This window comes from Sardina pilchardus, chromosome 15 (genome assembly GCF_963854185.1).
Source record: "Sardina pilchardus chromosome 15, fSarPil1.1, whole genome shotgun sequence".
Lineage (NCBI taxonomy): Eukaryota > Metazoa > Chordata > Actinopteri > Clupeiformes > Clupeidae > Sardina > Sardina pilchardus.
Genome location: NC_085008.1, coordinates 14,122,235 through 14,143,899, shown reverse-complemented (window position 1 = coordinate 14,143,899; position 21,665 = coordinate 14,122,235). Strand labels below are relative to the sequence as shown.

At 41.4% G+C, this 21,665-nt stretch overlaps 3 protein-coding genes across 4 annotated transcripts; 2 read left to right on the top strand and 1 right to left on the bottom strand.

Annotated features, from left to right (window-relative positions):
- Positions 1-27: 27 nt before the first annotated feature.
- On the top strand, positions 28-3,696 carry borcs8 (BLOC-1 related complex subunit 8). The gene is made up of 5 exons (XM_062555590.1): positions 28-185; positions 397-509; positions 716-780; positions 878-985; positions 3,233-3,696. The coding sequence occupies exons 1-5, from the start codon at positions 149-151 to the stop codon at positions 3,294-3,296; spliced, it is 387 nt and encodes a 128-aa protein (XP_062411574.1). The 5' UTR covers positions 28-148; the 3' UTR covers positions 3,297-3,696.
- On the bottom strand, positions 2,210-4,918 carry tmem221 (transmembrane protein 221). Its single transcript, XM_062555587.1, has 3 exons — positions 4,324-4,918; positions 3,845-3,930; positions 2,210-3,117 (listed from the first exon to the last, which is right to left on the bottom strand). The coding sequence occupies exons 1-3, from the start codon at positions 4,614-4,616 to the stop codon at positions 2,597-2,599; spliced, it is 900 nt and encodes a 299-aa protein (XP_062411571.1). The 5' UTR covers positions 4,617-4,918; the 3' UTR covers positions 2,210-2,596.
- On the top strand, positions 3,843-20,816 carry mef2b (myocyte enhancer factor 2b). 2 transcript variants are annotated; one of them, XM_062555585.1, is made up of 10 exons: positions 3,843-3,947; positions 4,910-4,999; positions 13,134-13,214; positions 13,605-13,808; positions 14,386-14,514; positions 15,009-15,198; positions 16,373-16,506; positions 17,022-17,118; positions 17,488-17,596; positions 19,193-20,816. In XM_062555585.1, the coding sequence occupies exons 1-10, from the start codon at positions 3,891-3,893 to the stop codon at positions 19,494-19,496; spliced, it is 1,395 nt and encodes a 464-aa protein (XP_062411569.1). In that variant the 5' UTR covers positions 3,843-3,890; the 3' UTR covers positions 19,497-20,816. The 2 variants fall into 2 exon arrangements, with proteins under 2 accessions (XP_062411569.1, XP_062411570.1); XM_062555586.1 differs by lacking the exons at positions 3,843-3,947; positions 4,910-4,999 and adding an exon at positions 9,294-9,396.
- The last annotated feature ends 849 nt before the right edge of the window (positions 20,817-21,665 follow it).

The following is a 21,665-nucleotide window of genomic DNA, read 5'->3' as shown; positions in this document are numbered from 1 at the left end:
GTTGTTGTGGTGGTAGGCTAAAACATTTACACCTAGGAACTATGCATTCAGAGCCTTCGCGGGTGAACGGACCCATTTTCAAGGGCAGAAAGAAAACAAAACAGACCGACATTGCTACCAAGAAGCCAGGGACGTCTAAGTTGTCGAAATGGATGACCAAGAAATGCAGCTCAAAGTTAAAAGAGGTGAATGAATTAACCATTACAAACAACTGTCATGTTATATCTGCGGACGCTGCTAATAATCTGTCTTTTGACCACTACCCAACCTTAAGGCTAACGTTAGCAGTCAGCTGGCTGTAGGGCTACATTAACTTACCAATTGCAGCTGCTATGTAGGCTAGGATATATTTTACAGCAAGTCACCCAACTAAAATGTAATTGTTATCTATTCCAGTGACAGATAAATTCACAGAGAGCATGTACGTTTTGGCCAATGAACCGTCTGTGGCGCTGTACAGATTGCAGGAGCATGTCAGGAGGTCACTGCCAGAGCTAGTGCAACACAAAGTGAGTTCATGTCGTCTTTTCCATTTTCATTCACTCTTCATGCCTCTCCTCATTCTGGATATCGACAGAGCTGTTTATTCTGACCAGGATATATTTTACACAAGGGGATTCCCATTGCATTTCCTGCCTTGCTGTTTGGCATTAACATAGCCTACATTCTAAATTGATGAAGCTCTACGATGTCTTTTATTGTTTTCCACTCACAGTCGGATATGCAAAGCTGGGAAGAGCAAAGTCAAGGGGCCATCTATACAGTAGAGTATGCATGCAGGTAATATATGGAGGATTAAACAAAGGAGTCACCAAAAAAAACTTGTTGTTTAGAGTGTATTTTTGTAGGCCTTAAATTCTCTTTTTTTTCTCCATAGTGCCGTAAAAAGCATGACAAACAGCAGTCTCTACTTCAAAAGCATAGAGGGATTGCTTCGTCAGACCATCTCTATGAAAGACCAGATAAACAATACCCAAGGCCGCAGGTAGAGGTCATAATTCACATAATTTCTCACTCAGACAGAATGCACATCACCCCTTGTAAACAGTAACTGAAAAAACATATGTTTTTTGTCTGTTCCTCTGTTCATTCCATTATCTTTCATTTATTATATGTCAGCATTTTTTACCAGATATCACTACCAGTTTCACTACTTTCCTGATTTCCACCCCTCTTTAGTTCATTCTATTTCATTTGTTGTCATGTCTTTGTTTGTTTTCATGTGTGTGTGATGACACATTAGTGATGTAAGCCCCACTCCTCATCCCCTTGACCCTTCCCCATCCTCTGCCTCCTGATCACTGACCAGTGGGAAACTGTGTCCAAGGTTAGTGTCCCTTAATCATAATGAGCTCACCACAGTGAGAAACTTTACTACTCCTCTGAAGACATATTGAACAGTATGTCTTAATGCAAAAACTGGAGTCCTATTTGCCATCAGTTTAAGACCTATTTAAGTCTCTTTCCATACATATCCAGCCCTAGACAAAACCAATATAGTATTTCCCAAGGTTCAGTGTAAGTCTGAAAACATAATTGGTTGACAAACAGTAAGACCAATTTTCCCCCTTTCCCTTGCATGTCCATAATATACACTGTTCAACAGTAAGGTGGGGTTACACTGCTAAGCAAATTCTTTTTTTTTCCAGAGATTTTTCAAGTGAAAATAGAGGAAAGACATTGCAAGTATTACTTGCCATTGTTGCAGGCTGCTTAGTAGGCTGAGAGAGTGAGCTTGTCAACTGATTTTGTAGTTTGCCAGTTTTATCACTGGCCACATATCTCAGATCTAATAGATCTTCATCAAGTGGTGACACAAATACAAGTTTAGTTGGTCTGCGTGTGATTGTGTGTGATTTGGACATATGTTTTATTTCAGAGCTCAGTGCTGTTTATATCTACTAGACCAAAGGGTCAGATACACTTTGATAACAGTTTCAATCCATTTAAGGTTAAATGCTTCCTTTAGGCCTAGCAGTTACCTCTGCCAGGTTATGTTTTTATCAGGGTTTGTTTGTTTGTTTATTTGTTTGTCTGTCTTTGTTTGTTTGCAAGATAACTCTGCTGTCTGGATCCAGGAACCAGTTATGTTTTCGCTTGGCGGAGGTCTGCGCTCTCAGAGAGCTTCTCTAGTTAACAATCAAATTATCTAATTCTAATTATCTAATAAATGTAATTATTTTATAAACAAAGCCATTTCCAAATAGACTGTTAAACAAATTCTATTTATTGGAAATTATTTCAGTCAGTATGAAAAAAAAAAATGACATAACTGACAGGGAACTAATAAGTTAATATAACGATACAAAAATATCAAATGAAAGCATTTTTCTGGTTCAGCGGTCAACAGTTAGAGAAGTGATGCATGGGGAATCCACATTACCCATTTAGCATTTTCAGTGGTGTGTAACCTTAAGTGTTGAGGTAATAACCTCCTGATACTTTCCTTAAGTAAGACAGACAGCGCAAAGCATATGATACATTATACAGCATTCATGAAGTGACCATCTTCATGTGATGTGTTGCTGGCAGATGGAACTACAGATCTGTGGATACAGGCTGGCCCTGGTTGGGCTGACCACTTGGTCGTTGTTGATCATACCAGAGTGGAGTCTTTGCTTATAGCACCTGACTTCCGTGCCAACACAGTCCTCATCTCACTGTTGATCCCATTCCAGGGCTTGGACGGCGACTGGAGCAGTCCGGACTCTGCCGACAGGGTCCGGTGCATGCGTGGCGCTGCTCCCCCACTGCCGCTGTAGCTCTCTTTCTCGCTGGCGTGGCTGGGCACCCCGCTGGACGGAGCATACTGCTGCTTCTGTTTGACGTTAGGGCAGGGAGGGTAGGACAGCTGGCGCTGCAGGATGGACTGGCTGCGCTGGGTCCTGACTTTGTCTACGTGGCCCAGCTCAGGAGGGTGGGCACCGGGGCTGCTCTCGGGCTCGTTCTGGTACATGGCGTGGGGGTGCTCGCTGTGGTACTGTCGGGCGGTGCGGGCCGCTCGTGCCAGGGAGTGAGCCACTATGATCAGCAGCACGAGTATTCCCGATGACAGCACACACACGCTGGCGATGCCTGTCTCGTTCTCAAACACCAGCAGCATATAAATGGACATGGCTGCAAAACAAAGAATACACACACCGTCACACAATTGAGTTGCTTAACCTCGGACACCCTTGGCAAGGCAGAGACACTGATTTGCGCTGTTCTTGTTGTGTTAACTCTTTTGTAGGAAGAGGGTGGTGGAGTCTGCAGCGTCTAAAGAAGTGGGGGAGAAACATGGCCCGGGAATGTAAAACGGCGGCCTTCTCATTCTGCACGGAGGAGGTTTGGGGGTTGTGAAAGGCTCCCTGTCCCTTAATCTTGTGAGGGTGCTGCCACTACATCGGCAGATCAGGAGCCCTCAAACAGGTCCTCCCCACAAGGGGAAACCCTGACACTCTGCCAGGCATGCCATTAGCATGTCTGTTTAGGGATGTCTATAAAAGACAGAATTGTTCTCAGTCGAGCATAGTGCTCTCAAGGAATTTGACCAGACCTTAGCCTGCAGGTGCTGACTGACGCACAGAAATGTCTCAACGAGCTTAACTTTATCCTTTGTCCTTAATTATTTTTTGTGATCTATCATAATATTGATTTAATGCTTGTTATGAATGTGGAATTTGTTTGTTGATGATTAAAACTGCTTTTGTGATAGGCTAACATCTTCACATCAGTTTAATTCTTTCTTTCAGATTCAGGGTTTGAAAAAAGTCTCAGTCCCACAGCTATTCGCAGATTATGATGGTGACCAAATTGACCAAAGCACACATTTATATATGAACAAACAATGTGTTTCACTTACCTGCTAGATAGACGGACACGCCGAGGCAGAATAAACCTATGGCCACATGCCGCACAGCACGACTGTCCAACAGAAACCAGTCCGCCCTACAGAGGCAGAAAAGGTTGTGCAAATTACATTTACAGTTCTTTTTAAGCCACATGCATCAGATTATTGTCATGCAACTGACCATTACAGTACATACAATTTTAGCCTACTCAAATTGTATGCAAACACCCACAAGCGTGCTGCGTTAAATGCGGGGAAGGTCGTTGGGTTACGAATGGTATGATAAATGAGAATTGTATAGGCTATTCAGTTTGAATGAGGGGTAGCATTGACATTTTGGGGTCACCCACTAGGTTAGGCTACTTCATGCCCCTTCACGGAGTAATATTTTGACTTTAGTAAGGTGTTGAATAAAGATATCAAAACATTGTTTCCCTGAACTGAGTGCTACAGTCACTGCGCATCATGTTAGTAAACAAATGTTAGACTACCTCTCCGTGTCTTCTTCCCCTCTGCAAATCTCAGCGGTGAAATAGCTATGCAGGAGGCATACAACCACAGAAGTTAGGTTTAGTGTCAAAGACAAAGCAGTAAGAACTGTTGAAACCGGCAAGAGAACAACTGCAATTTCAACAGGAACGACAGGCGACGTAGATTCCTTGACACCCGTTTGTTGTAACTGAAGTTGGAAAATCAAGAAGACTGATAGTAAAGCCATAACGGCAGACAGGACCCCTAATAGAGCAAGCACCATTAAAGATCGTTGACTATACGTGTACGTCATTTTAAGGTGCAATAAATCCTCCGAGATGCTGAAGTAATTCGCCTTCGCCCGAAAAATGCAAAGTTGGTCCCTCCAGCGGAAAACTCCTCAAAATGGTGCCGCAGGTGCCCGCTGAGGAGTTGCTGCGCTTGGTTTCCTTCAGTAGCCTATTTTCGTAGGTTAATAGATTTCCATTTTTTTGAACGAAAGAAAACACCTAAATAGAGGAGAAACAAGCTTGGAATGTGCATTTGTACGTTGTAGAGGTCCGGCCAGTTCTCAGACTGAGCATGTGATGTTCTTAAAATCCCCAGATTAAAAACTTCGCTGGTGCAACAATGGACTTTTCACTCGGATTCTCCGACACAATGCGACGACTCGTCCCAGAGAGGTCTAGCTCCCAAGTAAGATGTTAAAAGTTATGACAAGATAGTTAGACATAGACAATCTGTAACCCCTTTCATAATTCTTTAGATTTTGAGCAACTCTGCAACAAAATAGCCTATCCACAGGCGCATGCACAACTAGCTTTTTCAATAATTAAGACAGACTATCTCTATTTGTTTTTAATAGATTGGTCAGGCCTAAGTGGTCAATATAAATGTTATAAGTTTGCAAATAGTTTTCTTTAAGTTAGAATTTTGCTTGCGAAAAGTATGGGTTGTTGTGATAACTTTTAGCTATGCGTCATGAAAGTGTTGATAAATGGATTACCGCAACTTGTCCAAAACCAAAGCAATGTTGGATGCATGTTTGCCATTATTATTAGATGGGTTAAAAACATGGAGGCTCTGGGAATTCGGGGTGGTGAGGCATGTGCTTTCATTCTCTTCTCTGAATCCAATTAACTTTTCAATGGTTGCTATGGTGACACACTCCAAGAGCCTGCACCCTCACATTGCTGAGCAATCCGCTCATTACATTCATTTAGGCTGTGTAACCTAATGTAGGCCCTTGAAAAAAAAACATTTAGTTATACTAGAGGGAATATAATATGATTTGAAAAGCAATTCTTGAAAGGGGGCTTTACTAATCTGAAATCCATGTTCATTAACCCAGACCATGCAGTGATGTAGCCTATCCTAGGCCTATGTAGTTTGGCTGGTGTGTTGGTTTCTTTCTTTCTTTTCATTGGGACATAAGTGAACCCTGACTCTGTGCTTTTTGACAGGACGACTTGCGTGCATATTGTGGAACTGTTTAAGCTGTGCAAATGCACAGAATGCCCAGATGAAAGTTCACACAGGCTATACAGTGTAGTGCTTCAGTTGATGTAGGCTGAATGTCACACCAAGCAAGGGTAGGATGACTGCAGCATAACAAATCATTTAAATTATTCCCATGGTCAACCCTAATGACTTTATTCTTACTTGGACTTCTAGTCTTGAGGCCTTTATGTGTTGATAATTTGTAAAGCTCTCTGGATAGCCAGTGCCCATCCCACAAACATCTTTGTACCTCTATTAGATACCTTCCACAAGATAGCAAATGGGTTCTAAACAGAGATGTGTGGCAAGCACAAACTATTTAGATATGCTTTTGTAGGAAGTTCTTCTTTGAGACATTTGAATAAAGACATGCATACAAGCATACATATTTTACTTGTTTATTCACAGTAACTAACATGCGTAAATTATTACAAGGGCCTTCCCTTAGCAACTCAGGGTAAAGTGTCTTGCTCAAGGAAGCAAAGATGGCAGCCAGGAATCGAACCCACAACTTTTTCTGGCTATTGCATGCTAGCCCAGTTCCTTAAGGGAAAGATGGGCAGAAGGGAAAAAACACCTTCGAGTCCAATCTGCACCATATATCAGGGCTTAGCAAGTGTGCAAATTAAATAGTGTGAAGAAATACATACTTTCCCTTTCTGTTTTATTATAAGTATACTAATATGAACAAATCCCTAATGTTTTGCAAATGGTTTAAATTTGTTAGTCATTGTCTTTTTGTCTAACCTCTTTGGTGAACGGGGTATAGTGCTCATTGGAAAAGAAAAAAATTCAGTTATGGTGAAGTTGCTTTTCGGAGAACAGGTCGGGGGAGGTGGGGGTGGCGGGGTTGCAACTCAGGGTTGGTGGTAAGGAGCACAAGGCCAGCTAGATGCTGCTCTGAACAAGATAAGCTTGGTGCTAAAAAAAGTATATACAACGAAGAATTGTTCTAACATATGCACACTAACCATGGAGGCTATTTCTGAATCTGACAAGCTCACCACATGCTCAAAAGGTAGACGCCACTGATGTTGTCAAAAGCAGAAGTGAGAAGTTTCAGGAAAACACAAAACTTGTCTGTGAACACTTTCCATAAGTTCCCTCAACAACAAAGACAAATAAAAATCTCCTCTTATGTGCAAAACAGTAAAAGACCAAGTTGCACGTGTCTCTGTCATCCATCGCTGTTGTTAAGTCAAGATACAAAATTATAATGTTGCCTCAGGACTCACATGTAGGGTCTTGAAAGTTCAGTAGGTCGTTCATTCATTTTTTTTCCCCCTCAACTGAAACTATCTGCTGTTGGATGCACCACAGAACTTGCCAGGCTTGGAGAAGTGGCTCATCCAGGATACTTTTGTGAGGTGGGAATGTCGTAGGCCTACAACCATATGAGCAATGGAAAAATAGCCCCGGGCCACAAGGTTTTCATCTTTTTCTTCCTATCGCTCATGTCCCCAAATTTTCATTTTTTATTTTAGTGACTAGACATGGATACCCCATCATGGAAACTGCTGAGGACAGACATGTTTTATTGGTCAGGGAATTTCAGCTGCCTGATAGGAGGTTGCCGATTCTTACATCAGATGACTTGCAGCAGGAGGGCCCTAGAGTCTAACCTCGCTACTGTGTGTAAATTAGTTAATGTGGACACATCTACTGAGGAGAGTAATTATGGTTTGCATGCAATGGGAATAGCAGATTGGGATGACATGTTTAGATGTGTTGACAGACACGCAGCAGGTCCTTAAAACAGAACAGAATAATGTTTCCTAAATAAATGTGTGAGTTATTGCTTCTAAATATAACAATTAGTATATGCACGGCTTTGACCTCTCTTAGATGACATGCCCTGAAAATGCTGACCATACACCTGATTGAATTCCTAATTTTTAAAGGTGCAGAGGTATTGCCTTGATGAAAGGTCCCAACAATGTCACAAATTCGGGGTTTTTCTGTATACTTTGCACACTTTCACAAATGATTGATGATGAATAGTGGTGCTAACTCTAGTATTTTGAATAAAGCTACTTAGTGTGGCCTGTGATCAGAACATGCATCATTTATTGAAGGATTATCTGAGTGCATCCAAAATATCCTGTTAACTTTCATGTTTCAAAAACAATAACAGCTACATTCTGACCAATGCATCTCTAACTGAAACATGGAAAGGTCAAGAAAGGTCAAGTCTAAAGAGGCAATAAAATGTGCATCTTGTGTTAAAATGTGTGTCTTTGAATAGAATAGTTCACTAATGCAAATAGACTGGAATGTTGCAAAGAAATAGACATTATGTCATATTAGCTACTGTTTTGTTATGGACTTAATATCTGATCATTGAGCATATGGTGCAGTTGTGAATATCTCATTTTGCAAATATTCCCTCTTTATCACCCACATGCACCCCATGTTACCTCACATCAGCCATATCTGCAGGTGTTTAGAGATGCAGCACAGATTTGACCGTTTAATCTCCGAAAACAAATTTGAACACACAGCTCCAATATTTTCAATGACGGAGTGACCTCAGTCCTCATAGAAACTGAATGCTAAACTAAGAGCGAGTTGAGATGGATATAGCTCCCCTAAAAATAAATTAATCACAAACAACCCATGAAGACAGCGGCACTCCACACGTTAGGTCATGTATTGCCGAGTAAATGGTCCATTCTTCAGTCTCTCAGAGTGTCGTTTACCATTTAGTGAGTGAAGACATTGAACTCTTTCACTATCAAACACGGGGCATCATAACTCTCAGAAACTACTGCCACAAACTAAATAAAGCCACTTCTGCCAGCTACCCCTCACTCTGAAATGTGGCTGCAAAGTAAATTCATGAGAGAGATAATATCTTCAGAAGAAATATGTTGGTGACAAGTCAGATGTTAACGTGCCATGAACTTATATAAGGTTCCATTAGCCTTCCTGACAGCAACTATTTGCGCTTGTCTCAGGGTCACACCTCATAATTGTAACCAACATCTTCAAGAATTCGACAAACACATCTTTAAAAATAAAGAAATAAAAAAAATGTAGGCTATATATTACAACAACAACAAAAAAACAACGTCTAATGTCAAAGCAATATGTTTGAGGGTTCATCTCATACACTAGCCATATTTAGATCCTCAGGGCGCAATTGTTCACTTTCGTTTGAAGATGGCAAACGACAAAACTGACAAAAATACCAAATCTAACAATAGCGTCAAAGATATGCATGTCACATAGGCCTAGTCACTGACTCCTGACGAAAAGCTATTTTAAGTTTTAGACAGCCTTCATTCACTGGCAAACACGTTTATGAGGCGCTTGTTCAAAATAGGCTAAGAAAGCGGCCTCCTGTAGTATGAGCGCAAACCCAATGTCACCAAAGAAAGTGGCCTCCGTGGTAGAGTGAAACCAATGGCCATAACGAAACAGATCCCGTATAGAGCGCTAAACCAATGGCACAGCAGTGTGGGCGTTTCTTTTTTCATTTACAAATAGACGGATGGTACAGTATGCGCATCTGGAGAATGAACACCAAGTCAAGCTTCAGTATCAGATCGAAGAGACAACCCCAAACCAGCTAACTCTGAACAAATCTTCAGGTAACATTTTCAAATTCTTCACGTAAAGATAAAAGCCTGGTTCATGGACAGTTTTGACGGAGAAGCTTTAAGAGTCAAAGCGATGGGTGTGGGCTATTTTTAGACTACAGCTGGTTGGAGATAGGCGACCAGTGACAGGTGAGCTAGCAAAATGAAGTAGTCAGAAGTGGTGGAACATGGAGACGCATGGAGATCTGTAAATATAATATCATTTATGGTTTCAATTCTGGATAGTTTCCCCCAGCTACCAGAATCTTGCCAAGGTGGCCACATAATTGCTGTTATGTGGGAACATTAGTGTCATGAACAAGTAAGGCTATCAAATATTACAGCATTTGTCATTTAACACTGCATGGCATTAAGTTGATATGCTACAGTATGTATAATTATGATGTGTAGGCTACCTGGTGGTGACAGTTCTCAATAAGAAGGTATTTGTATTGTACTTGTATGAATAGCCAAGCAGATAATGTTTTATACATTATACAGAGAATGTTAGGATTCAGCGTCAGACCATGAAAAAAAATACACCTCCTCTCTGCAATTAACTGAGTTATGTGGTGTAGAGAATTACATTTTTGGCTATAACATTTAGATCCACTCAAAAGCATTTCCTCAACCCAGTTCTATTACTATTATTGAATATAGCCTGCTGTATGTGCCACAGGATATCTTAGATAGTAAAATCAAAGGCTAATTTATCCAATGAGTTGTTAAAATGTTGTCCTCAAGGCAGTGAAATAATCTTTGTTGCTGTTATGCAAGCAAAGAAATATGTTGGCTTCGCCATGCAGCACTTCATCAAGCCCTCTAATGATAATAGTAATAATACAGTGAACTTAAGAAGAGCAATAATGGTTCCTCAACCTGTTCCTCAACCCAGCTATATCAGAATAACTATTAGTATCACTTTCTTCATTCACGCTGTTGGATAATGATTTCGCCAGACAAAATATGTTTTTAACCATACAGCTCACACTTACTATATCAATTTCTTTTAGTTTTTTGAGAACAATTGAACATGGTTTTTTTTTCATCATAGATTATATCTGTTATTACCTGTTGTCAGCTGTCAAAACATCCAGCTCAAGTTATTAATAATCCTGAAATTCTAATATGTAATCATCTTATGACAACCCTTAGGCATGTCTACATACACAACGCGTTCATTTAGTTCACAAGTTGGATCTCAGCGTCTTGCTTTAAGCCTTTTTGGTAAAGTGTTCAGTGAAATACTGAAGTCTTTCTGTGATATCTTCGGCAACTTTGACTCAGTTTTGAGGTTGTGGACATTAGTATGCAAATAACAACACCCTGCTTTCTATTTTAGTCAATCTTCTGAAACCTGGTTTCCCATGTCGATGCAGCATTACGAAGTATCTCTTGTGAGAATGCCTCAGTAATTAATAAGAAAATATTTCCCTATCATTGACGATTGAGTTATATTTTACAATGAAAAATATTGCCTTCTGTATATCCCACAGTGTTTAATCTTAAATAGTGCAATCAAAGGCTAATCCAGTGAGTTGTTACAATTTTGTCCTCAAGACAGTAATCTGTGCTGAAGTTATGCGAGCAAAGAAATATGTTTGTACATTTTTTGGTGATGTGGAGTTAATGAGAGCCAGATTTACACGCCAAGACTCAAATCTACTATTATATCAAAATCTCCACACATTGGTGCAATAGTTTAAAAGTACAGACTGCCTACTATAAGTTAAAAGTGGGTACACAAACACCACCTACATACTACAAGATGCAATCCTAATATCACACGGCATAACATTTTTTTCTTCAGTTGTATTGTTTCTTCAGCTTATGGTAACACCTTAGATTGTATGATGAAACTGTTTGTTGTCAGAGCCGTCCCTGCCTGGCCCTGGGCAATTAAGACTCCTCTGCTCCCAGGAGAGTGCTTGCCTGTGTGTTAGGGAGAGTGGGCTGGCCCGCTTTGTTTGTGTACTCTTTTCCACCGGCCTGGCCTCGGGGAGGGCATCAGAGGAAGTCACTGTCTCTCTAAGGGACAAGAGCTGTGGCACATGCCGAGTCAAAAGGGAGACATGCAGCGCTGACAGTATTGCGTGATGCAGGCGTGTACGAGCTATCTTCAGTTCCCTAAATATCCTACTGTAGGATATAGTTGGCAGCATGAAGTGCTGGTTTAGCACATTCATTTATCTTTGAAAAATGTCAAATGCTTGTTTATAGTGTTTTGTGTAATAATAGCAAATGCTGCATCTGCTTTTTAGAAGTTCCACCATTTCCTCAATTGTTCACTACGTACCACGTTGCCTGTGAAATGTCTCCGCTACACGTTTTTCACCTGAAACTATTAGGTCATCAGAAGCCTGAATGCTTTTGCTCTACATGCAAATAATTTTGAAATGGACTTTTTTTGTCGAGTCAAAAAGTTGAAGTGAGCAAAAAACGTAGTGCCTATATAACAGGCTTTGTTAAAGTGGTGGAGGTAGTGGTGTTGTGTGTGCCTGTGTGTGTGTGCACGTGCGTTGGGGCTTGGGGTGGTCAGACTGGTCATTAGTCTGTCCTGCAGGTAAACCTCGTGTCCACCAGAGTTAATTTGCACATTATTTGGCTTGTCAGCATCTGTCTCACACTGATGCCATCACCTGAACAGTGACGCAGCTAAAGCCCAGATCAGAATATACTTTATAAGGCAATACTAGTCAAAAGAGGTGGATTCCTCGCAGTCTCCTGACTCTCTGTGCCAAGACGGCCTTGGCTGTGGCGGGCACTTCTGGGGTCGTGGGAACACAGGCACCATATCCGCTCGCCATGCGGGTTTGATCCTATTTATAGCAGAGGTCATACATGTCCAGTATAAGAGAAATAGTAGTGGTGAAACAATCCTCTTGGGTCTCACATCAGCAGAGCAGTCACCCAGGACACAGAGTTTGCTTTTGGTGTTAACAGTGTGTTATTCTATTAAAAAGTCATGATACCTCAGACACTAGTTGTAATTCTCTTTAGGCACCTTATACTGCAGTAATGTTTGTTCGATTGGAAAAAAAAACGGACTCAAATATTCAGTGGAAAGTCTAGACCAAATTGAATTATATTAATCGTATCAATACATTAAAATATCACTGTCAGCAATATAGATGATATTAGATTGACGGAATTGCAATTGTCAGACAGGATGGTTTAATTTATAGCTCAGTTATAAATCATATACATGTAGCTACATATTATCCTAGTTGTCTGTGTGAACTGTATGGTGTCACACTGCACTGGAGAAAATTGCCCCTTCTGCTCAATTGTTTGTGTACATTCAGCTCATGAGAGAAAAGGGGGTGTATTTGGAACATGTTCTTTTCTTTTTTTTCTACACGGTTGTCACAACATTGCTTACAGTATTCTACCTTTAAATGGAGATGGCATATTTTTAACTATAACTTCCGGGAAAGAAAATTAGGCCTGGGATAGCGGAGACTGAGTGGGTGTTAGCCGGAGCAAGGACTAACAAAAGAACTCAACAGCCTCTTCAGGTTAAAAATACATACCCCTCTATTATAGGCCTGGGGAGTGGGGTGATCAGGCATCCAAAGACAACATAAAAACAAATTTTACACAGTAGATGGATCCACAGTTAGAAAAATATATAAAATGCATCAATTCATGCAATTCAATTGTCACACGTTTTAAGTAGAAGATGTATCAATGTCAGCCATGTCTAATTTGATGAAAAATGCATTAAAGTTTAAACTGTATTTACACAGGTAGCATATATTCAGAAAAACAAAGCAATGGGGAGAAAGAAAATACAGATCTCACGTATTATGGATCAACGAAACCGACAGGTAATTGATACATTTAACTATTTAACATATGTAATTTTTTTGTCACACCACATTGTTTGCCTTTTAAGTACAATTGAATTTGTATAAGAAAGATCACTAGCTTAAAATAATGTATCCCTTAAGTGAGTAAACATTTTTCCTATTATTAATCATAGAAACATGGATATGTACAAAAATCAAACCACCATTTATGTATTTGTTTCTTTTCTGGGAATTATGAATCGCATAGCACCCAAAAGCAAACTGAATTAAATTGTTTAAACAAACTCTTAATTCACTGTTCCTCCTTTGCCAGTATAACTGCATGCAGGCAGTATGCTTATCAGTCCATCTCAGCACTGTCTCAACTTTGCCTCAGTGTTCTAAGTACAAGTTGATGTGGTTTCTTAGGTGACGTTCACCAAACGCAAGTTTGGTTTGATGAAAAAGGCGTACGAGCTGAGCGTGCTGTGCGACTGTGAGATCGCCCTCATCATCTTCAATAGCACGAACCGCCTGTTCCAGTACGCCAGCACCGACATGGACAAGGTCCTCCTCAAATACACTGAGTACAGTGAGCCTCATGAGAGCAGGACCAACACAGACATCTTGGAGGTACAACGCCACAGACCGTTTGTCCCTTTCATTGTGTGCCTCGGGATTTTTATTTATTTTATTTTTTTATTTTATTGTAAATGCACAGTTATTAAAATGATCTGAACCTCTCCATTGACCAAACCTCACCATTTGCATACTGTATGTACTGTACATACACAGTCAGTGGGACCACCTGTGACATACGTTTGTGGTTTGTAAATTGTTTGTGGCTTGACAAGGTGTCTTGTCAAACAGACACGTCAATGTTCTGGGCTCTGTCTGTAGGAGTATGTGGTGTATGTGGTTCTATGCACAAAATAGATATACTATAGATAGATAGATATGTCGGATAACCAAGGCCATGCAGCAAACAACTGTGTCCTGGTGGGAGGCTCAGTCTGACTCTGACTGTAATAAAGCTTATTACTTTGACTACTGGGTGCATCCTAATAATAAGACTCACCTTTTTTTTTTTTTAAGGCACTATGCATTTTTCTTAAGCACGTCGTTCTGAGTTCTGCCTATTTCAGATGCTATTCCACGTGAATATGGATTTGGTGGAGAATATTTAGATCTTGTCTCTGTGCTGCTGCAGACGCTGCGCAGGAAAGGCCTCGGACTGGACGGAGCCGAGCTGGAGCACGACGAGAGCATGCAGGTGGGCGGGGAGAAGTACCAGCTCAGCGAGGGCATGGACCTCTCAGTGGCACGCCAGCGCTTCTACGTGAGTGCCGCTTACAGACGCAGAGGGCACAGTCTTTTTTTTTTTTAAAAGGTGCTATGTGGAAAAGAAAATGGTTCTATCGCATGCTTCATGTCTTGCACCCCTAAATGGTTCTTTAAACCATTTTGAAGAGTTCATCAAAGGAACCCCCTAAGGGTTCTTTAAAGCCTGCATGGTTCAATATAGCACCCCAAGAACCCTTTTTTTGCACAGTTGGGGCTGCAACAAGGGTCATGGATTTCATGCCTAAACAGAACAATCCCATTGAAATAGCTGAAATTGATGTGGAAATGCTGATATTTGAGTCTCTGAATGTCGATGCTGTAGTTATATGGTTGTCAACTGTTTTTATCAGATGTTGTGTTTTATTGTCAGTCACATTTTTATGTATTGTCTGGTGCCTAATGAATTTGCTGTTTAAACCTGTACCATTTTTAGTTTTTTTCTTGATGTGCTTCAGTGGCTTTTTTTGACCAGAATTTCTGCCTGCACAGGCCCCCGCCCTCCTCCCAGCCGAGGCCCAGGCGCTGATGAACTCCGGCTGTGAGAATGGGTACCCCAACGTCTCCAACTCAGGCTTAGGGGCCCACCGGCCTCCCGCCTTCAAGCCTCTCGGCCACAGATCCGGCACCACCAGCCCTGCTGGTCCAGCGACCCACCCGGGTTTCATCACACCACACTCAGGTGAGAGGCCATCGGGATCTTCTCTTTTCAAGGACCCATATACCCATAGAGTGGACTGACATGAAGCAGTTGGCTTTATCCAAAGTGACACAGACTCCTACCGATTGTCAACCGATTGTCAGTCATTGACGTTACCATTGCTTCACCACGCTCTTGAATTCCTTGGCATATTGTAGAGACAACTATTTTCTTCCTGCTTGTATACTTTATTTGTAGATCTAAAAGAATAATGATATGTTTGATTATTGCAGCGTGCAGTTGTGTAGCATGTGCCATTGTACGCAAAACTGAATACTACATTGTTGCATACGTAAGAAATCCTTGCACCCACACATACTACTGAGCTTACAGTTAGCCACAGATAAAAAACCAGCCTTTGTGCAACACAGCTAAACATCATACAAATGTAACGACTGACCACCGGCGCTGTTCTTTGAACTATACTAATAGAAAAGCCAGCGTGCAATGGCCTGAGCCTGCTCAGTTGGCTGCTCACTCACAGGAAGTCTCAGTGTGTGAAACAGGGCCCCCGCCACTCCTCCACAGCTCGGCTGCGCGGTGTGAAACAGCCAGCCAAGGCTGATTTGTGGTTTCTGCGCTAAACATCACACCTGCTGGACAACTCCACCGCCTCACACTTCGCATCACGCGGCTATATAAGTCGTCTTGCATGGGAATCCCAGCGCAATATTCAATTTAGCGCATCGTGTGGTTACTCTGGCAAGGCTGCTGCTTAAAACGTTTTAAGCATACGGCGCATCCATGTTACAAAAAGCCTTTCAGTCTAGACAAAAAACAAAACAAAACAAAGAACAGACAAAGGAAAAGTATAAAAATGTACATATTTTGTTTCTTTCAAAATATGTTCTATTTTCTGCTAAATGAATAAAAAAATAATATTGAATGCATCCTGTAATCGTAGCTTTACAATCATCATATGCACCAGCAATTGCCCATGCTACACATTAAAGTGCAATAAGAATCAATCTTATCTGAGGCATCTCTAAAGCCAGCTGTGGTGAACAGATACTGCTTCAACGGATCAGTTAAAAAACACTTCTCTTTTAAATAAGCGAGAGTGCACGGCAGAGAGCTAGCGAGTGAATGAGGGAGTGAGTGAAACAGAATTTCGGCCACATCTTGTTTTTCACTTCCCATGTGTGCTTCTCTGAAGGCATTGGCTACTCGATGTTCTCCCATGGCAACATGAGCAGGGCCCTGGAGATGAAGTCGTCGCCGCCGCTGAACCTCGGCGGGGACAGTCGACGCATGGAGGCCCCGCCCGGCGCGCGCTCCAACCTGACCAATGTGAGACACGCAGAGAGGAGCGCGTTTTCTACATGCCTCCACCACCAGCAGCAGCAGCGCTGCCTGTTGATATAATTGTCTTGACGACCACTCCAGCCAGTGCTTCTAATACACCAAATTAGAAGTGCGGTGATGATACCATTCACACACTTGCACGCAAAGACACACACACACACACAAAACTGGTGCAACTACCTCAGAGCCTCTACAGTGGCTATCTCTATAACACACGCTATATCAGAAACGTCCTCTACTCACACACGAGGACTTTCTTCTTTGTTACAGAAACTACTGTGTGATCAGGTGGAGGTGTTTTTCTAAATGTTCATTATTAATGATCATGTTACATCATGATCTGAAGTTACTACATTGAAATGACTGTAGCCAGTAATGTAGAAAATACTATACTTTACTACTAATATTACTTGCAAAAATTCTGTTAGAAGTTACTGGTGTTCATTGTCGCTGGTGGGGTGATGTTATGAAGTAATACACAGATCTTCTCACCCCTCCAGAGAGTGGTCTATCACAGCATGCAGCCTGGCAATCACATGGTATCCATGGGGAAGGCAGGGCTGCTTGGTCACGGCCTTGCAGGATATGGACCCTCTGGTGAGCCACTACTCTCCAATCGTCATCACTCGCATACCCGGCAAAAACTCTGCTAGAGGAGACTCTTAAATGTCCCTGTTCTTCTTATGTAGCTCTCTGGATGGTTGATTTCGGGTTGATGTCTCATCAGTTTCCATTCTTGTGAATGTATATTCAATTAATTAATGAGTGTGTCTGATAATAGATTGTGTAGGTGCAGGGTCCTTGGCATGTTGATAGTGACTACTGATAGTCACTTGCTCTGGATAAAAAAAAAAAACACATGCATAAATGTCTAAAGGTATAGTGAGGGTAATAACATGAAGAACTGAATAAATGTTAGTGTAAGTGTTAAATAAAGTCAAACAAGACTGTCTTTGTCCGTTCTAGAGTACACGCGCCCAGGTTTCCCTCACTCTGCGGGTAGGGAGCGTGGATCCATGGGCCCCTGGCAGCAGATGCAACAGCACGAATCTCACCTGCCTCATATTAGCCAAGGGTAAGACAGACTCCCAGACTATGTCTTGTGGCCTAAATTATTTTCTTTAAGACATCATAGGCAAGGCAAGGTAAGACAAGTTTATTTGCAACACCATGTGTTTGATGTCATCTGAATCACATAACAGCTAATGCTGCTTTACTTTACCATGCTTAGATCTGACAGCAGATTTGTGATTGGAGAGGTCTGGAAATTGTGTAGTGCTGAAACATGTCAGGTAGTTTGCAAACATGCAGCTGTGCTTTAAAGTCTGTTCTGTAATTTGCTGGAGGCCAGTGCAGGGATTTAAGTATTGGAGTAATGTGGCCGATTTTTTTCATGTTTGTAAGAACTCTAGCTGTTGCTTTTTCTTATCATTTGAAGCTGTTAGATGGTCTTCTTAGAACAATCCCATTACCGTAATCACCCCTGCTGGAGAGAAAAGCATGAATGCATTTTTCTGAATGTTTTGACTTAATACCTCTTAGTTTGGCAATGTTTTGGAGGCAGTAACAAGCTGATTTTCTCTGGTGCAGTCAGAGATTTTAATAACATTTGTTGTGACATTCAGCAATCATCTCCTTACGACCACTAGCTGCCTATTCTGTGAGTACACTGTAAAAAAGGTCTCTGTAGGCAGCCCAGGCCCCAGTAAATGCTTCTGCATCGAGGCATTTCAAACCTTTAAAACCTGCTGTGGTTGACACATGGAAAGCTGACTGTAATCAAAAGTAATCAAACCAACCATTTATTTGTTAAGAGGGCAATTAGCTGATTAAATATGGTAAAAATGGTAGGTCGGAGATGGGTTTTAACAACAGCTGCAGAGACTTGGGAAATGTGGCAGACTGCAATGATATACTGTATCTACCATTTCAAATAGGCTACATCTTGAAAAACAAATTTGAAAAGGTCGGTAGGCAGAGTGTTCAAGCAACATGTGGACGAGTTGATATTTTGTTGTTTTTCTTCAAGCCGAATTCTCTTATCTTTACTTTGTACCTGTGGTTTCAAATGGGTTCAAATTAGTTATTTGTCAGTCTTTTTAAAAAGGATCTCAAAGGACCTTATTTAACAATTGAGAGAAGTTCAGTCGCTAATTGTGAAGGTGGATTTGTTAATTTCTTGACAACTGAAAATAGCTCTCAAGTATTATTCATATTTCTACTGATGATGTTAGAGATGAAATATTAGCTAGATTTGCATATTTCATAGTTATATGTGTGGAGCTCTTCTGATGAATTTGACAGTGGACCTGAAGTTTGTATTTGTGCCATTTTCTTTGTCTTCGTACATTCTCCGTTTAGTAGTTTAACCATTAGATTTTGATACAAACCTACCTCGGAAAGAGCAAAACTGTTTTATCCCAAGAATATTTTGTGTTGTCATCATAATCCAGTTTACTACCCTATTTTCCAGTAGCAAGGGTTATTTTCCAGTAGCAAGGGTAACCCACCCACATTACTGTTCAGTGCTAAATATGGTAGATTTAATGATATGTATTTTTATCATAATTCATTTTAATTGTCCTTTCACACACTATGCTTTAGCAGTCGTCTCCATGGTTTAGGATGGTAATTGATGCCCTCTCTCTGCCCTCTTTGCCCACTCCTCCAGCATATCCGTGGGAGGGTACTCCCAAACCTCCACACCCCCGTCTCCCTCGACCTCCTCGCTCAACCTCAGCATCAAGTCGGAGCGCGCCTCCCCCGAGCACATCAGCTCTCCGACCACACCCACGCCACACCACATGGGGCCCTGTTCTCCAATCGGCAGCCACCCTCCCCACGAGGGCCACTCCGCCATGGGCAGGGATGGTGGCACCTACCCGTCGCCACACCTCGTGGCCAGGAGCCTCTCGGAGGAGAAAGGGGACCCTCCCCTGAGGCAGATAGAGAGCAATGGCGGGTGGCAGAGATAACAGTGGGCAGGTAAACCCAGCTACCTCCCCACAGCAGCCACACATTATCTGTCTACACAGTGGGTTGGGTTAATGGGGCTGGTAGCGATACGGGCAGGCTTACACCACAGCAGTTATTCTGCAAGCTCTTGACGACAGACACGGGCTTTTCAGTGGTATTTTTTCAAAGGTGTGTTGCGTGGATGACGGGGTAATGAGCCCTGTGAGGGGTTGATGCCGCTGAGGGAGGGACGAGGGACTACTGGGCCCCACAACAGTGTTCCCATGTGAGCAGTGTGCAGCAAACACAGCGATCAATATTTCCAATACAACTCGGAGCGCAAAAATGAAGGTATATGTTTCATGTATAGGTCTCACAACTTTTTTTTAAAATATATATGTATTTTGCTCTCAGTGACCATCAGTGGTGTGCAACAATGCCTTCCAAAACAATGTGCTCGGATGGTGAAATGCAACAAATGTATTTCTGTGTGAAAAAAAGAGAATAATTTTTATGAACATCAGGTTCTTTCTCAGGGATTTTCCATATTCTGAAATGGTTTAATCGAGAATGAGCATAGTATATTTTGTCTTCTTTTTCTAAATGTTTTATACTCTTGCCTAAATAATTAAGTTCAAACTCCTGAATTTGAAGGAAGACCAAAGGTATGTCTTTAGGATATATTTGCATAAGTACAGCTTTGTTTGTGTTAATTTGTGTCTGATGCAAGTTGTTATCAATGCAGGAAATGCAACCTGAAGGCAGAAATGTATGTAAACATGTCGAAGGTGGACAACACCCTCTAGTGGTAGGGATGAATACAGTTCCTCACATTCAAGCTATTTTGGACAGCATATGCCTATTTGAAACCTCTGCTATGACGCTTGCATGCACTTTAAAGTTTTGATTTAGCCTAGGCTGCAGTGTTTTGCTTTCAGTCTGGTCATCTAGTTATTGGTGCAGAGACGTATTGTTATGTTTTCCCTTTTTCACACTCTCTCCCTTGTTTTCATACTGTAATCCATCCGGTCTGTTTGCAACCCATAATTTACTTTTTCCGTGCTCAGAATAGAGGCCATGTAATAAGACTGTTTCACACAAAATGAGTGTAACTGAAAAGCCTCCAACTTCATATCCTGAATAGATTGATTCACTGTATTGTCCACTAGGGGGCACCATAAGTCAATGTCTGTAACGTGTGCAGAGAAGTAACAGGGGTTCTGATTACATGGGATTGCCTCAGGACATGTTTAAGAATTTATGTGTATTCATTGTAATACAGTTTTTCCATGTCAAAATACAATTTTGCCCTAATAAAATGTTCCTTTTTCTTACAAGAATGTGTTTTTCACATGTGTTTGTTACAGGGCTATTTTCTTTTTAGTTTATGTTTGTAGGCTTGCAACATTGATTTAATTTCTGACAACAAATACAATTTTGTACATTTTACACATCTTTATTGTAAAATGTACATTATTGTAACTATCAGGCTAATTGTAAAGATTTATTCAGGTGTAACATGCTGCACAATTATGTTGCCTGGTAGATGTCGCCTACTGCATCATCAAAATCATTCTTTGCTTATTTGTGCTTTCAAGTGATCGAGCAATGAAAAAAATCTTAAGCCTACATGCCGGCTTTGCCGCACAAATTTTTAAACTTGAAGCAGACATTGGTCACAACTTCAAAATGACTGAAATGATTCCCCCGACAGACACGCCCCTCTGTCCCGCGCTCAACGGTGAAAAGAAGGCTGCGGGGGTTGCGTCTGGGCTCGTCCCTAGAGAACGGAGCAGTCTGCAGGCCACGTCTGAATAGTCCGCCCCCCAGTCCCTATAGCAACCACGAACACCGTAGAAAGCATCAGACAAGGCCTCCAAAACACATGCACATAATTGATGTGATTATATACGTCAACCATGTCACCTTCCAGTTCATTACGCCACACTCTCTCCCAGGCTTGCCACAGCACCAAAATCTAGAGGTAGACATTGATGTTGAGTGCATCTAGTTGTAGGCCTAGTCCTACCAGCAATTTTTAAGCATTTAAAAAACTAAAACTGTTCGTTAATATATCTACAGGCCTCCAAAAAAATATTTTTTTAGCTAATTAAAATATTGATTTTTAATCTGAGGCCAAATAAAAGGGGAAAACCTATTAATTTCCATTGGCCCCATAAATGCTTATG